The sequence below is a fragment of the Pyrgilauda ruficollis genome, unplaced genomic scaffold (genome assembly GCF_017590135.1).
Source record: "Pyrgilauda ruficollis isolate IOZ18807 unplaced genomic scaffold, ASM1759013v1 scaffold56, whole genome shotgun sequence".
Classification (NCBI taxonomy): domain Eukaryota; kingdom Metazoa; phylum Chordata; class Aves; order Passeriformes; family Passeridae; genus Pyrgilauda; species Pyrgilauda ruficollis.
Window position 1 is genome coordinate 1036697 of NW_024527266.1, and position 16713 is coordinate 1053409.

Here is a 16713-nt window from a genome sequence, read left to right on the forward strand (position 1 = left end):
AAAAATATGCAGCTATTTTGGTGACCACTTGTGTGGGATAAAGTTTCCCATCAGTAATAGCAGAACTGTAATAGAGCTTCAAGGAGAAGGGAGGAGCTCAGGAGAGCAGTCACAGCACCTTTTACCTCATTCTGCTCAAGAAGTAGGAGTCTGCAGCAGTAAACAGTTGACTTCATTAACTTAACATGAACTGAATTTGCAACAGAAATGATGAAAATTTCAGATAATTCACAGAGGGTGAAAAGTTCCTCTGGCAAGTAGGCATGGCCCCTGCTCAGTCAGGAGCAATGTTCTTTATTTTCTGGCCAGGTGGGAAGAGTGGTCCAGCCATATAACTGGGGAGTGGTGGCTTGAAGGAGCAAAGATAGGGACTGGGAAACATGTGGCTGCAGGTGTCCAGCGTGGAGCTCTGCTCTGAGCAGGGTGTACAAGTGGCTCTCATGTGTGGAGCCTTAGGGGGTTGAAGCTGCATGTGCAAGAGCAGTTCTGAGCAGTTCTCTCCATCCAGCATTTCTCTCCAGTGGTTCAGAGGCATCTCATCCTCAAGGATGCGAATTTAACCTCACAAATTACAGGTGATAGATTTAACTTGGAATGTCCTCTGCTACTTGGCTAACAGCTTGTTTTTTCCTTTAATATGGGAAAAATTGTACATGGTGGGTTCTTTTTTTTTCATTTCTAGCTCTTCAGTAAAGAACTTAGCTAGAAATGTTACCATTGGAGTGATAAAGGCAACTTCTCTGAAAAACAGAGGGCTTGACCCTCTTACAAAAGGCTTGAAGGGATAGCTCACACTAAGGTTTGTCATGGCTTTTCTAGGTGAATTTGCTAGGATGGTTGTTCTCCAACTTTATTAGGGAACAATAATAGAAAAAATGCAGACATTTCTACTTGTTTGCAAGGATATTATTAGTTGAAATCAGAATGCTCTTATGTCCTAGTAGAGATATGTATTTTTAATATTTGGTGAAACTGTTAATTAGTCCATAAATCAAAGCTTGTGTCTGAAGTGGCTGTGGGTACCTTAACTAGAAGTCAAAGGGCTGTTAAGCTTGGATTGAAATACATGAAGAAAATGGTTTTTTAGATATTTTGTCAGTAACTGAGAATGTGCTTGTGATCTTATATGCTAACTGTATTCTGGTTTGGAAACCTTAACATTTTGTAGCACTGACTTTTAGTATATTTCTTATAATTGTCAATAAGATACAAGATTTTTTTGTTCATGTTAGATGTGTACCAGTTTTTTCAATTTCAGTGTATCAGCAGATGAAGATAAGATTTTTGACACTCTCTGCTATAGACTCCAGTGTTAGTGAGCTGTCTTGGAATTCACAAAGCCTTAAGTAATTATGTTCTTTCTCACTCACCCTTGGACAGTCTGGTTTCTGTAGCTTTGCTGGTGGTTGTGGTTGGGGGCAGCAAGTGGAGGAAGCTAGTTCTTTAAAGATATTTGCAGCCTCAAGCACACAGTTCAATACAGCTACTAAAGTTTGAAGATGAGAGTAAATTGAAGTTGGAACAACTTGTTAAATAGAAGAATCAATAAAATTGCTTTTACTGCCATTGGGAAATAGAAGTTAAAAAAAATGACGTTTTACACTCAATGAATGAAGGTTTTGTTCGTTCTTTGAATCAAAGCCAAGACTGTCTTACCTAGTTTAAAATTTCTTTGACAAGTCTGGCTGAAGCACAGGATATAAATCAGAGCAGAGTGGATTTGTCTTCATTTCACACCACCCTTGTGGAACAAGGTCCAGGAACTAGTGTGTAAAACCAGACCTATCTGTTCCTTTAAATCTGTTGTTCTGATTATTCCAAAAGTTGGGATAAACTTTTTGCCTCCTTAGTTGGACCTAGGTAGTGAAAAAAACCTTAGTCTTCTCTTCTTCCCATTCCTTCCAGTGGGCTTCTACAGATTTGAAACCTAAATAAGTGAAGATGCAGCAAGATGTTTGTTTAATGTCCTTTATATTCAGCAAAACGTATCCCAGAACTTTGTTGCTGCTGTTAGATAGTGCTGTAATGCAAATAACTCACTGTGTTTTCCTGCTTCCACCTCTTTGGCTCATTTCTATGCCTCCCTGCATTTTTTCTTGTTTTCTGTGATAGATTAAAATGCATAATGCCTGCCTGTCCCTGAGCTTTGCTCCTCTGCTGAGATGAGCAGGTGGTTGAAGAATTTTTTCAAAGAGGATTGATAGAACAGTTTTTAAAATTTTCTTTTGCGTGTGTGTGGAATGCCCCAAAAATGGATGAGCAAAAGAACCCTTCATTAAGCACTGACTGTAAACTTCCCACTAGATAAAAAAAAAAAAAAAAATCCTTATCAATGGCATCTCAAAGTCCTTATCTGTGGTGCGTTGGGCTCAGTTGACATTGCTGTGGTGCACCTGTGGTACACTGGCAGTACCTGTGCCACAGAGCACACACTGCCCCTTGTTATCCACAAGGAAATGCAGTGCAGCGTGCATAAGATCTGAGGGGTCAGCTTTAGTTTGATTTCCAGGTGACTTCTACCTAGCCTGGCAGTTTTCACTGGGCACTTGATGGTTGCTGAATAATCCGGTTTGCACAGTAGCTGTTTGTTCAAGGGAGCATTTGTTAGTTTTGTGGCACCTCAGAGGTGGCAGTTGTAGTGAAAGCCCAGATATGAGATATTCCAGTGCCCTGTACTGAGTTATGTTTATTGGGAAACAGAAACTGCATTGGGCACACAAAGAACAATGTAAAAGTACTATCCTATTGAACATCATCCTGTATGTTGAGAGTTAAGGCACTACAAACTTTGCTCGGTGCAAAGATTTTAATCTGTCTTGGTCCCACCTACAGTCTGCTCTGCAGATTTCAGTGAGGCTTAACCACAAATAATGCTTGTTCTTATTCTTCATACAGAACTGGATGTCTTCTAAATAAATACCTGCTTTGCCATCTCATTTTACATACTTTTACTGTGTGTGAGACTTAGAATAAATTGAGAGGAAGGTTGACCTGGAGTTTTGTTTATTTTACAGGATAACTTATGTAAACAGTTTTTTTGTGGTTTTTTTTTTTTTTTTTTTTAAGTGGAGGGTGTAGCAAAAATGTTGTGTAAAGTTGTCTATAATTTGCTGTATTTTTCTCTCCCTTATGACAGTGATCCGAGCTAAAGTGGTGGGGAAGAAGCTCATGAAAGATGGACCCTTTGGAACAATGCGATACACGGTCAAGCAGATGAAGGTATGTCTGCAGACATTTCCCATGGGCTAGTAGATATGGCAAGGAATCTAATTAACACATAATAACAAATACTTTGCATACTTAACAGCACCTTTACTTTTTGTACTGGCCATACAGAATGGAAGGAAACCAGCAGTTGGTAGAAACTTGCCTGAAGAGGGGAAAGGAGCAGGAAGAGATCATTCCTGACATACAGTGCTGAATACCTGAATTCTCCCATTATTTCAAGATTTCTGGTATTAAAAGATGCCAGATGGTCTTCTCTAGATACTGAAGAAGTGTTTTGTGTCCAACATGCACAGTCTCAAACTGGAAAGGCCAGCTTTTCCATGAAGCACATTCATTAAATCCAAGAAGGAAATTATGGTAGGGGGTCTGCCAGCCTTGGGAGAGTGCTCGTTTCTCTTCTTTCCTTGTTTTCTTTGTGACCACTTGTTAGGATTATGGCATTTTTTCCATGTACAAAACAAATGAAAATCATATAGTGAAGTCTTTATATAAAGCTAAACGGAGCATTGTAGCTTTTAAATATTGTCAGCTTAGAGCTGTGAAGTATTGATTCAGAGATGAAAAGAGGTACAACTACACAAGTTGCTTGATTTCTTTAGTTTCTTTCTTCAGCGCTCTAATTCTTTGCTGCACAAACTGCACTCAACCTGCTGCTTTGGACTTGGGTTTTTTTCTTAAACTGCCCCCTTGTTATGTAATGCTAAAAATCAGCCTTAGATTGTTTTTCTTGGCAATGCCATTCCAGTCATAAGACTGGTTTATGTCTTTAGGAAAAAAAAAAAAAAAGAAAGGGAATGGAAAAGCTTGGCAGAGACTGCAGAAATCTGAAACATATTAGACAAAGTAAAGGTTCAGAAAAAAACAGTTGCTTGCCTTGTAACAGTAACTCTCTTTATAAGGCAGTTTATAGCTAAGCACGAAAGCTGGGAGGAGGAGACGCAAAGCCTGTTTCATAGGCTGTCGCAAAACCATGCAAGTAGCCAAATCTGGTCCTAGCATGGCTCTTCCACAAGAGTGGAATGCCTGCACTTTGAATAAAAGGGCGTGAGGTGCTGGGCTTGTTGACTTCCTTAACCTTAAAAATTTCTCTGCAAGATACCTAAGGAAATATATATTTTTAAAAAAAAAAAAACAAAAACCCAACAACTGGTTGTGTTTGCAATAATGAGATAATGCTGACACTTTTTTTTTTTTTTTTTTTTTTTTTTTTTTTATGGCTGTTGTTGGCCTCATGAAGCTTGCGGCACTCTGTGCCTTCTCCAGTTTTCTCACTCTGCAGCTCAGCAAGTGTACCCTGCTTCACAAAACTACTCAGTGTCCACATGCTGCAGTGGCTTCATCAGCTTCTCTTTCTGATTTCATTCTGGTCTGGCCAGTACCACTACTTTTCCTCCTTCTCAGTGCCAAGAGTTTGGTGCTTCCTGTCTAACATACAACCATGAACAGTGATCTGGAATGATCGTAGTCCCTTGAAAGAAATTACTACCCTATTTACCACTCAGCACACCGCCCCTCTTCTAACTAAGGCACCTGAGCCTGTCCTGGCTGTTTTCATTGGGTTATTCTGCAGCATGGGGCCTTTCTGTGGGAGCATTTCCACAGTGTTTTTTAGGAAATTATGTGTCCAACAAAAGCAGAGGGATTTTAAAGAGGAAATCATGTGTTGGTGAAACTGCGCTTGTGTCTGCTGCTTAGATAGTGGGCTGGTGGGATGTTGCACTGGACATTTAACTGTGACCTTTGGCAGGAAGGAACCTGAAGCAAAGTGCTCAGTAGGACTGGAATGTCCGGAGGACAAAGTTCTTCATAAACAAACAAACCAACTGTCTTCTTTGGAAACCCTGCTGTCTTTCTGCTGAGCTTAGAGACTTCAGTATAAAGAGGGATTTAGATCCATACAGTGGGGGAGTTCAGAGTGACACAGCAAATTTTTCCCTTGTTTGCTCCAATGAAAGCTAACTGTCCTCCTGTTGAAAAGAGAACCAGGGAGGCCTATGGCTCTGCACAGCTGCATGGGAACAGCTCTGAAGATAAAACTAACATGTCAGTCTGCATAAACCCTTCTGCACCTGCAGGTGAAAAATAAACAAGCCGTTGAGTCTATCATTGTGTGCTGAATTGTCTGTGGAAAGCATTGAAAGCCTTAAAGGGCAACAAACTATCTCCATAGTCCTTTCAGGGGCTCCTTGGAGTTTGTGGGTTAGATTCTTGATCTCACTAACATTCCTGAACTCGTTGCTGCATTTCACAACTAAACCAGCTTGAGGCCTGGACTGGAGCACAAGGTCAGCCCACTGGGACAGAAGAGTGCTGAGCTTTGTAGAGTTCAGGTTTGTTGTCTGAAGAGGCCTTGTGCTTTTCCAAGCAACCTCTGCCTCTCCCCACTGCTTTCTCAAATAATGTAAGAATACTATGAGATCACGTGTCATAAATCTGCACAGGACTGATCTAACCCCTACGTGTTCTGTGATCTTGCAGTGCATTCTGAGAATGGCCCAAGCCTATTTCAGGAAACTGCAAAGGAAACAAGGAGATAAGATATTTCTCCTCCATGGGCACAAACAGTCCTGGTTGACCATGGCAGCACCCTGCACAGGCTGCCAGAAGCAAGGAGACTTTCCTTGGTTTGTTGCTTATCTGTAAAATGAGTCTATGGGGTGAAATGTGATAGTCCCAAGAGGAAAGAAGTGCGGTAGGATTAATTTAGTTTAATTTTAGACAGAGTAAAATGAGGTGCTGAATCTTTCCTGCTCTCTTGATCGTCAATGGGTAGAGAGAGGAACCACTGAAATGTAATTCAGCCCACAGGTTGTAGGCAGCTATTTTAGGATGGGCTGAGTTGTTCTGGAGGTGTCTGTTCTTGGCATTTGACTAGAGAGGATGCCTAATTCCTGTGAATTGCCTATATTTTAGGTAGCTGAAGGTTAGGCAAGGTGTGACTCTCTGCTCTTATCTGTATCTAGTGCAGCCTCACATGGGAGGGATAGAGGGAGGAACATCATGAACAGTTTTACAGGATGAAGTCGTTTAAGCAGCAGGAACCACCACAGGATTTTCCTGTGCATCTCTGAGGCAGTATGGGGGCTACTAAGGGGAATGCTGACACAGATGGAAATAGAGCAGCACTAGCAGACATCACCACGTCATGCTTGCTAATACTTTATTCCCTGTTATTATGCTTCCAAAAATACACATTTGTGGGGACAGGAGAACTCTGAGGGTAGCAGTTAGGAGAGAGGCTAGCTTTATGGGTAGGTTTCTTCTGACTGGTCTAACAGCACTTCCAAGACATTTTGTGTATCCAAAAATAATGCTCAAGGTGTTGTTTTATTGAACAGTGGGCATCTATAGAGGATTCCCCCTTGCCAAGCTTTCTTTTTCCTTCTGTGAGAACAAGGTCCTACTGGTGAATTTTGTTCAGTCATCAGAGGGTGTGGGAGGCCCTGTCTGCCCCAGCATGGGCTCAATCAGCATGGCAGTGGCTCCCATCGATGTGGATCACTGAGGGCTGAGCAGAAGTGCTTTTTGGGAGGCTGAGCATGCTTTCTTTAGCAGTCCTGACAGTGGTGGCCCTGATGGTAATGTGAACAGGAAATTAGGTCCAGGAGCTGAAAAACAAGCCCCAGTTCAGCATCACTGGCTACTTCCTAGGCAGTCATGTTGGGCTTGATAGCTTAGAAGATGTGAAAAGTGATGACTAACAGTTCTGTAGGAAGGACCTGAGCAGCTTCCCAGGGGAATGATTAGGGTAGCTTATAGCCCTGTGGGCAGGAGGAAGAAAGGGCCCCAAGTGTGCCTGCCACATGCAGACCTTATTACAGAGATGCTTAATTAGCCCAACATGACTCGGAGCTCTGCACTGTGAGTGACAGATCCCTTGCACTGCCATGCACAGCGTGCAGCTCTCTGCAGTGTTGATAATGCACTGCCTGGAGGGACTGGGCAGCCCTAGCTGTTATCTTAGCTGGTTTTATCTGCTTAGATACCTGAGATATCTGAGCGTCTTGGTGTGACACCCACTAGAAAGGGGTCTGGACACATGACCTTTATTCTATGTGCCTTTTCTCACAGTACCCTTGGGAAGCAAGAAACAAAAGTGTGCTGAGGGCTAAATAACTCATCCAAGGACAGATAGGATTCTTGTGCCAGAATCTAGATCTCCAGCTCTGTTGACTGGATTAGAAAATCTGAGTAGGTCATCCGATACCAAGAAAATTGCAGGGATAAAGCAGAGATTAGGTAAAGTTCACTTCTTCCATCTCCATTGAAAGACTTTGCCACTTATGGATGCAATGTCATATTTCAAGCATGAGTTTTGGTTGGTACAGTAGGATTAATTTTAAAAAAGTACTTTGCTTGCATATTAGCTGGGTATAGAAGAAAGTCTGGAAAATGCAAACTCTTTAGTGTGTCTTTTACTGTACCCAGCAGTGCTGTTATTGAGCTGTGGCACTGTTACAAGATCATACTGATTAGGGGAATCTAAGGAGAAAAAAAACTTACCCGGCTGACATTCCATAGATACTCCAAAGAAAATTTGGCCTTTCAGCATAGCAGAATTAGTAGTAATTTTTATGGTTTTATATTAAGTATTTGGGCCTAGCATAAAGTCTGTTAAATTAACAGATATTCTTCCAGAAAGAAAAAGATTTGTTGTTTTTAAAGGCAGTAGGGGAATGGTGAAATACCCTGGGGTAATAGGAGACTTAAAGGAATAGAATGCAGCCTGGAGAAGAATACTACAGCTTAGGTGACACAGCAGCAGGGATCCATAGCTCTGGGATTGTTTGGGATTTTTTGATCCTCTTTTGCTTGCATAATTAATATTTACTACTAAACTGAATGTGCTGTCTATCAGTAAAGATGAGAGAGAAAAGGATAGGCTGGATAGGCTGGGCAATGCCAGGAAACTGGTTCTCTCTGACTTGTATTATTTCTTCTTTTGCTTCTAAATATTGGGCATTCATGGAGTTGGCAGGGAAAAAAGAGTGACTGAATGCTTTGAAAAGACAAAAAAAATTAAATATGAAATTCTCAGGAAAATAATCCTCTGTGTTTCAAAAATAGGATATGTTTGATGGGTCCAATGTACACATGTAGTGGTTGTTTCATTGCTATGCAAAGACTTCATTATGCTGCTAACAGGTGGGCATGTGTTTCTCTAAACTGCAGCAATAAGGCCAGGTCAGATGGGGACATGTGCTAATTTCTGACTGAATCCAACTGCCAGTGTATCTGTGGGCTCATGTTTCGATTAAACTGAGCTGGAAGAAAGATTATGAAGACGGAGGAGGAGTGCAGAGGAATTATGTATACATGATATTTTCTTTACGGCGCCCATCAGTATGGGACTAATTTTAGAAGATGGTGTAGAACTCAATGTCTGCATTCACTGAGTTAGAGAAACAGTAAGTCCTTGCTGAGGTCAGCAGGAGTTGCGTGTGCTGTGCGTTTGAGAAGGAGGTATCTGGCTTGATGACTTAGAGCAAGCGCCAAAGGTTTGAAACTCTTACAGCAGCAATACTGGAAAATAGGGTAATTGTTTAAAATAAAAACCCCTTAGTTTGGAAGAAATTGTTTAAAGCACATAGAGGAGAAAGATTCCAAGCTTGAACTAATTTTATTTCTCCCTAATTCGGACCTTTATAAGGGGGAAAATTATGTTCAGGATGTTGGCAGAGCCTGCAGCATTGGCACTTTGTTCAGTCAGTGCCACTGGAACTAATATGAATGGGAAAAACTGGTCCCTGTGCTGAATTGCAGTGGCTTATTAGCAGGTGGTTTTTCTGCTTTATCAGCAGATCAAGTAGGGAGACTTCCATGAGTCCAGCCAGTGTCATTATTCCTTCACACTTGTAAAAAGCAGAAAATTTATTGCTTACCACCACAAACTAGGAATGTAGATTGTAAAGAACCTTAAGTGAAATTTGTCCTCCTAAGATGACTTTTTATTCTTTCTCTAGATGTACAGGGGCTTCCAGATAATGCCACATGTTCAGTACATCTACACAGAAGCCTCTGAGAGTCTTTGTGGAGTCAAGCTGGAGGTCAACAAGTACCAATATCTGATTACAGGTAATGGACCTTGTACTTCTCCATGAGTTAAACGTCTTCTGTTTTATACACACACCTGCTGAGGATACAGGCAGTGGTGTAGACAGCTCTGTACACAATTTCCTAAGTATTAAGATGGCCAACAGTTTTCTGGTGTTCACTACTCTACTCTGACTGACTCTGAGAGTCACTTCACTCTCTAGATGTCCCTCTCTTTCCTAAAGTGTATCTTATACACAGATATTCTGTGACAAGTATGTTTTATGACAGTTCATGGCTCTCAATTTATACCTGAGCTGGCATGTCTGTCACAGGGAACTGGGTGCTACTGGGCTGTGTCATAAATGGAAGGTCATTTTTGGAATGAGCTGGAGAATGAGCTGGGAGGATGCAGGGGGATGGATATGTGGCAGTTGCCAAGTCTTGTTTCTAGGGAAGGTGTCAGTTCATTTGCTCTGTTGTTAAGAGGAGCTGGAGAGCATTACTAACCTGCATGTTGCTGGTGGTGCTCTCAGCTGGCACAACACTTCTGACTTTCAGAAGTGCTGTTATCTCACTGGCCAGAGATTGTTGAACCAGTTAATAAAAAGAAAGCATTTGCTGAGCAGTGGCTGAAGCCAAACATATTGAGAGCATTAGCAATGTCAGGAAATGAGAGAAGTGCTTGAGCTGAGAAGTGCTAACTTGTGACCATGTGTCTGTTTTCAAGGCCGGGTGTATGAGGGGAAGGTTTACACTGGCCTGTGCAACTGGTATGAGAAATGGGACCGGCTGACTCTGTCCCAGCGCAAAGGACTGAACCACCGTTATCACCTGGGCTGTAGCTGCAAGGTAGGTGTGTCTCTAAGGTGGTATTCAGACATTCAAGCCCAAGAACTCTGTTTCTCCTGGCTGGTAATAGTCAATGATGCTGGAGAACAGCCAGGAAGAGAAATGGAGGACAACAATTTTTACAGAGAAGAAGTAAAGTTCATTTTTAGTGTTGAGACCAGAGAAGAGATGATCAAATAAAAATGCAGAGTCTATGCCTTTAATACCCTGTTGGAGTTAATTGGGGTTGGGGAAGACTTTCAGAATCTATGCAGAATCATTTGCAGGTGAATGAAATCAGGTACCAAAGGCTTGGCAAGATTTGTCCAGCTTTTTTCCTGTGTAAACATTTTGAGTACTTAAAACCTCACAGCCTGGCACTGGAACTAAGACTTTTGCACATGGCGTCAGGCCTGCAAAAACATAGACATAAGCTCAACTTTTCTGCACCTGAAAAGCCCTTTTGATGACAGAATTAGCTCTGTGTGTGGAGCTAAGCACATGCTTACGTGCTTACAGAACTGAGGCTGAATTTTGGATTAGTAAGCAAGGTTTTAGGCTGTGGAATTTTGAATCACTTGTCTCTGTTAAAAAGACATATTATATAATGTTGTTTTTACATGTAGCCTTACCTGATTTCTCTTTCCAATTGCAGATTAGGCCCTGCTACTATTTGCCCTGCTTTGCCACCTCCAAGAATGAGTGCATTTGGACAGACATGCTCTCCAACTTCGGCCACTCGGGATATCAAGCAAAGCACTACGCCTGCATCCAGAGGGTGGAAGGCTACTGCAGCTGGTATAGAGGATGGGCACCTCCAGACAAAACGATAATCAATGCCACAGATCCCTGAGCAGCTTTCCCTTTCCTTATCTCCCCTCTCCCTTACTTGTGGCTGATCTTCCTTTGGACACTAACTCTTACCAGATCGTGATGACAATGAAATTAGTGCCTATTTTCATGCAAATTCTAGCACTTCGAACACTTAAAAAAAGGAAAAGAAAGAAAAAGGTCTGTGCTACCTTACTGAATTTGTAATCACCTTTTCCATTTTTTGATACCACTCATTTTGATCAGACAACATTTGGGAACTTACTTTTGCACACCAGAGGGAAAAACGGGAGGGAAAAAAAAGGAAAAAAAAAAAAAAAAGATGGAGCTCTTGCTCTCTTACGTGTATCATTAGCTGTAGCAATATAATCTCTATTTTTTTAGGAAAACAAAAATCTAAAAACTATGCCAATTAGGCACTGTATTCTTCTATGCGCTGGCTTCCCATCACCCCTCCTCATGCACTAAGTGCTGAACATACATAGAAAAATCTATTTTAAGGGAAACAGATTTCATTAATCAGATTAATCAGTCAAATGAAGCAAAATGAAAAGAAACCCAGCCTAAACTATGGACAAAATGACATCCAAAAGAAATCCTCCTCTCTAGGAGAGATTGGCAATGTGATTGACTCCAGCAGTGGGAGATTTTACCTGGTGTGTCTGACCACATCATCTGGTAAAAGCATTGTTGACTGACTGTCCTTGCTAATTCAGTCACAGTGTGAATGCAACAGCACATTTGAGGTTCTGGCTTTACCCAGAAAAAAAGAGAGTGTTTTGTATTCTTCTTGTTGTTGTTTCAAAAACAAAAACCTCATCCCTTATTTTCAGGGAGGTAAATGCAACTACAGCAGAGCATAAGAAGGGTTGTCCCATCCTGTTTTGAGCAGCATTGGCCCCTGCAATTTTTGCAGCTTAGCTTCAACAGCAAAACCAGCTTGTGAAACCTTAAACCAAACAGATGCAAAAATAACAACTGTAAATCAGTAATGTGCAAGAGGGAAAGGGGAGACTTGCTAGAACTCATATTATTGAAAAAAAAGTATTGCCAAAATAGTGTTTTGCTGAACTAAGATGTATATACACATAATGACATAAGCTATTTTTGACAGGATGTGGAATTTTCTTGGTGTTATAAACAAAAGAATGGTTTGATTGTGTTTTAAAGACAGAAATATTGACATTCCGAGTTGGTGAGTCGCTTTTAAGATATTGAAGCTCCAGTGTATCTGCAGTAGTGGCTACAGTCATTGTTTCCTCTGTAACTCCTTGCACCATGGTTCCTCCCCTGCAGCTACAATAGCTGCATTTGTTTATATGGTGAAAGGAAGTGTGTGTGTGGGCTAGGCAAGGAAAAGTGGTCTTCTAATAAGTGTTGTCTGGGATCATAAAATTTTCAGCTGCCCGGAGGATTCCTTCTGTGTCAAGTGCTGTGTTTCCCTCTAGGCACTGTTAAACATAGCCCTGTGCATGTGCTCAAACCATATTCTGCAGTCATGTGGGAGGAGAAGCCTTACGGTCTTGTGCTTTGCTGTTGACTGGAGAAGTTTTTTTCATTCTATTTTTTTTTTATTATTAAGAAAACTATAATATAATTTTTCTTATCAAATAAAAGTATTTTAAGTTTTAATGATGGTGAAGAAGGGGTGCTGACAAAATGGGTGACTTAAGTTTTGGATGGGGAGGGCTTGGGCAGGGAGAAGATTGTGCTTAACTTCATTTTTGTATTATTATGATTATTTATCTTAAGTTTCCATATATCTTCCGTTCATTCCACTTAGAAAGCAGAGCTGCCATGAGCAGGAAAAAGCTGTTGCAGTGATTCCAGCTTGGGGCAATACAGCATTTTACCATCAGTGACCTCAATTACTGGAGAGTTGTTTAGAACCACTTTGCCAAATGGAAAAGAATGGGTGTCTGAGATGGGCCCTGATGTGTTTTTAAGTTCCTTGTGTGCTACCAGAGCTCTGCCAGATGTACATCCTCTGAAATGTCCCATTTGCTGGATGACTTGTTGCAGCAAAAAACTTCATTTTTAGCATGAACTTTAAAGGGCATTTTCACAGAACTGCTGTAAGAAGAGCCTAGGTCTGCTGCATATATTTTTTTCCAGCTCTGAGTGGCAATGCAGCACAAAACACATTGAAAGTTTATTGGATTTTCCTGTGATTTAGATTTGGAACACTCTCAGAAGTCCTCTTCCCTGTGACTACTCCTAAATAATGGGCTGGAGATGAGAGGGAGAGTAGGGTGATTCATGACACCTATCACAGGATCAGGTGGTGGTGGTGGTTCAGAAAATTATTCCTTTTGGCAAAATATGGTTTTGGGCTTTGGGCCCAGTGGAACAATCTCTGTTCAAATCTTGCATGGCTGACAAAATCTTGTGAGGGTCACTGAGGGCAGAATGGAGCTGCCCTCAGCGTTTGCATTGTTTGGAGTCGGCATTGCAGGATGTGGCCCTCCTCAAGCTCTAGGTGACTTGGCAAAGCCGGTGTCTCTTTGAGCTGCAGCCACTTCTCACAGCTTTGGAAGGCTAAACAAAAATGCCCCTCAATGCAGTAAAGTGTTGATTTGAATTTTCATTAAACTGAAGCTCTGCATATTTTACCTGCCACTGATTCATTTAGCTAGCTGAGACATCACAGTATTGCACTCAAATTATTGTGAAAATATTTGCGTTCTAATACTATGAGGACTTTTGTCCCTACATAGGATATAATGTAGCTATGTGCTTTGTAAACAACAAAACAGTAGATGCATTACCAGAAAGTGAAGCATATTTCCACTTTGTTTTGCAGACGGTAAATTGTTTCTGAGATGAAGACAGCTAGATGGGCAGGGACAGAGGTTTGGTGGCAAATCTTTGCCCTTGCTGTGTAAAGAAACAGTTGTTAAGGCTTTTCAAAATGTGAAGCCGAAAGGAGGGGGAAGAATCTAGTGAAAATACATTTCTTTTGGGAAGCTTCTTTATTTTGTTTCTGTGGATGCTATCAGGGACATGCATTTCTTGGGCTTGCGCTTGCATTAAGGAGCTGCCTGAAGGCACTCCGTAAGTGGAAGCCATTACATGGATTGAACAGGATCTAAATTGGACTCAAAGACTTCTTCCTTTCTGTCAGCTCTCCTTTCTTCTGCCTTGCTAAGTCACTTCTGCCTGCCAATGGAGATGTTCAGGATTACACACACACTCCCTGCCACCATGCTTTGGACACACAAACATTATTAAAAATACTTTTAAAAGTGCATAGCTAATTTCTAGACAGAAGCTGTTCAGTTTCTTATGCATATTTTCTCCCTTCCTTGCTGTAGAGTGTTTTCCCCTTTAAAATGACAAAAATAGATATTGAAGGTTCAGGAAAGGTTAGATTCTCTTTGCCTTTTCCAAAATGGGGGCGGTGGGGGTAGAGACTGGGAGGAGATCTGTGCATGGAGTTCCTTAAGTAAAGTCCTCTTGTGGGAGGCTTCTACCTCCCTTGTATGGGAAAAAAAAAAAAAAAAAAAAAAAAGCCATTTTTAAGTCCCAATTTCCCATGTTTTGAAGAGTTACATGGCCCTTTAGGTAGGACTATTCCAAAAAATAAATCTATCATTGTATCCCATTCATACTTGTCAGAGTGAAATGCTACCTCACAGTGATGGGAAACATACTGTTGTGTTTTTACAGTAAAGACTGTTGGAAATAAAGGCCTCCATGAGAACAAGTTTCCATCCTTGCAGATGTCTCTGAAAATACTGCTCGCTTATAACGTGCTTTATTACTTAGGAGGACAGAATTTAATTTAGGGAACTGCAAAAAGTTTTGGTCTTTTTTTAGAGTAAGTAACTTCTGGGGCTACCAGTCTTGAGAAAAAAAACAGAAAACCCACTAAACATTTGCTGCTGTTTTGCTTGTACTGGCTTCTCCTTCTCTCTGACACTGTCCTTCCTTCATAGAGCCACTGTGCTGTTCCTGATAGTCACGGAAACTTGGGGAGAGAACCAAACCCATGTGAAAAATCTTGTCCAGAAGGAATGTATTTGTTGCTAAATTTTCTAGCACTGTTTACAGATTTCCTCCATGTTATTTATAAATTTTATATTCAGTGAATGTATATTGTCTTTTAAGGTAATGTTGCATAATGTTCACTTTTTATAGTGTCCTTTTATTCTAAACAGTAAAGTGGTTTTATTTCTATCACAGACATTCTGTCTCTGCTTCACTTATATTAGTTTTTGTCGACTTCAAATGTACACAAATGGATTTGCAACTGGATTTATTAATTTCCTTCCCCTTCCTGATACCCTTTTATTGGTCCCAAAGGAGATATTCCACCTCTGGCAAATCTTGCACTTTGGCAAAGATCCCTTCAGGATTCCCCCCCTCTTTTTAAAAGGTTGTTCTCTCTAAGAATTGTTACTGTGGTCATAAGCCCAGGAGAGGTGAAAAACCCATTTTGAAGTTAATGACTCCCAGTTGTTAATTGGCCTAGGAGGTCAGTACAGAGCAAGACTGCAGCACCAGTAGGTCCTTGGAAGAACACTTACCAGATTGCTCTTATTTCCAGAAAACTGATCATTATGGGGGGGTCTGAAAGGTGCATGCCCATGAAAAAGTGAAGTTCATCTTTTCTGCTGTGAAATGTCAGAATCTTGTGTCCTCTCTTTAGGCTTACTATTTAAGGCTGATTTAGAGTGCCCTATTCTCGTGAGAAAGAAGTTTCAGAAAAAGCATTTTCAGATAAATTAAAATGCTCACAAAAATGGACCTACTGTTAGAAACTTCCTACATCTCATTTTTTACTCTTGGAAAATCTAGTCTCTACAGAGATGAAAGAGATCTTTGAATCTGTTCTCTGTTTAATCCAAAGATTTAGAAAGTAGACTATTGAAAATTTTGGATATAGAAGGATGAGGGTCTCCTATGTGAGAACTTAAGTGCTTAAAGTATGTGTCATGTTGCAGAGAGGTAAAACCATAGCACTCATTATAAACACTTCCAGGGGGTCATCCATCAAAGGAACACTGTGAGTTTTATGAGTGCTCACTGGTACAGCTTGGAATTACCTCCCGGAGAGTGAAGAGAAAGACTGGTAAAAGGGGATCAGTAGATTCCTATCTGTCAAATGGAGAAGCTGATGCACAGTGGACAAGCAGCTTCCACAAGTTCTTGGTGATGACTGTAATGCAGCATGCTTGGTGTAGGCACTTTACCTCTCAGACTCCCACAATCCAGGATTCTGTGATGATGCTCCAAGAAAAGATATAAGTTGTGAAGATTGATTCTGTGAGGCAGACCACCCCTGTCACCTGGGAAGGGCTGACCTGAACTTGCCCAAGTGGATTGTTCCTTCTGTAAATTGTTGGGAAGTGACTGATTTAAACCAGATTACTCAGGCTTGCATGTCAGCAGTAGTGTTTGTGTTCATATGAGATTACCTGCAGTTTAAAAGGCTTCCTGTACCCTTTTGGAAGTAAGTAATAGCATCTCCAAGTAGGTGATTAGTTATGAAGATGGAAAGTAAGTGAAATTAAGATCAGTGCTAAACCCGTCTACTTTGCTGGTACCAAATACATCTACATATAAGGAACCAAGAATCAGATAGCCAGACAAGAAAATTGTGCTAAAAGTGCTAACTTATTTGCAGTGATTACCTTTATCAAGTCTTCCAAAAATACTGTTCCTGAAATGGTGGTCCAAGTCACAACTGTCCCAAAGCATTATTTATGTCACAAAACCTTCTTCATAAATCATTAGTAATTAAATGCAACAGGTGTGTGACTACTTAATCTTATAGATGTGAACAAC

General features: G+C 40.9%; 2 protein-coding genes across 3 annotated transcripts in view; one reads left to right on the forward strand and one right to left on the reverse strand.

The window, feature by feature from the left end:
* Positions 1-15102, forward strand: part of TIMP3 (TIMP metallopeptidase inhibitor 3) — a 37513-nt gene extending 22411 nt beyond the window's left edge. The window contains exons 2-5 of the mRNA XM_041481588.1: positions 3137-3219; positions 9192-9303; positions 9992-10113; positions 10748-15102. Coding sequence (XP_041337522.1) covers positions 3137-3219; positions 9192-9303; positions 9992-10113; positions 10748-10945 — 515 coding nt within the window. The 3' untranslated portion in view covers positions 10946-15102. The remainder of the gene's footprint in view (positions 1-3136; positions 3220-9191; positions 9304-9991; positions 10114-10747) is intronic.
* LOC121361161 (synapsin-3-like) overlaps positions 1-16713 on the reverse strand; it is an 81352-nt gene that overhangs the window by 3994 nt on the left and 60645 nt on the right. The window lies entirely within an intron of this gene.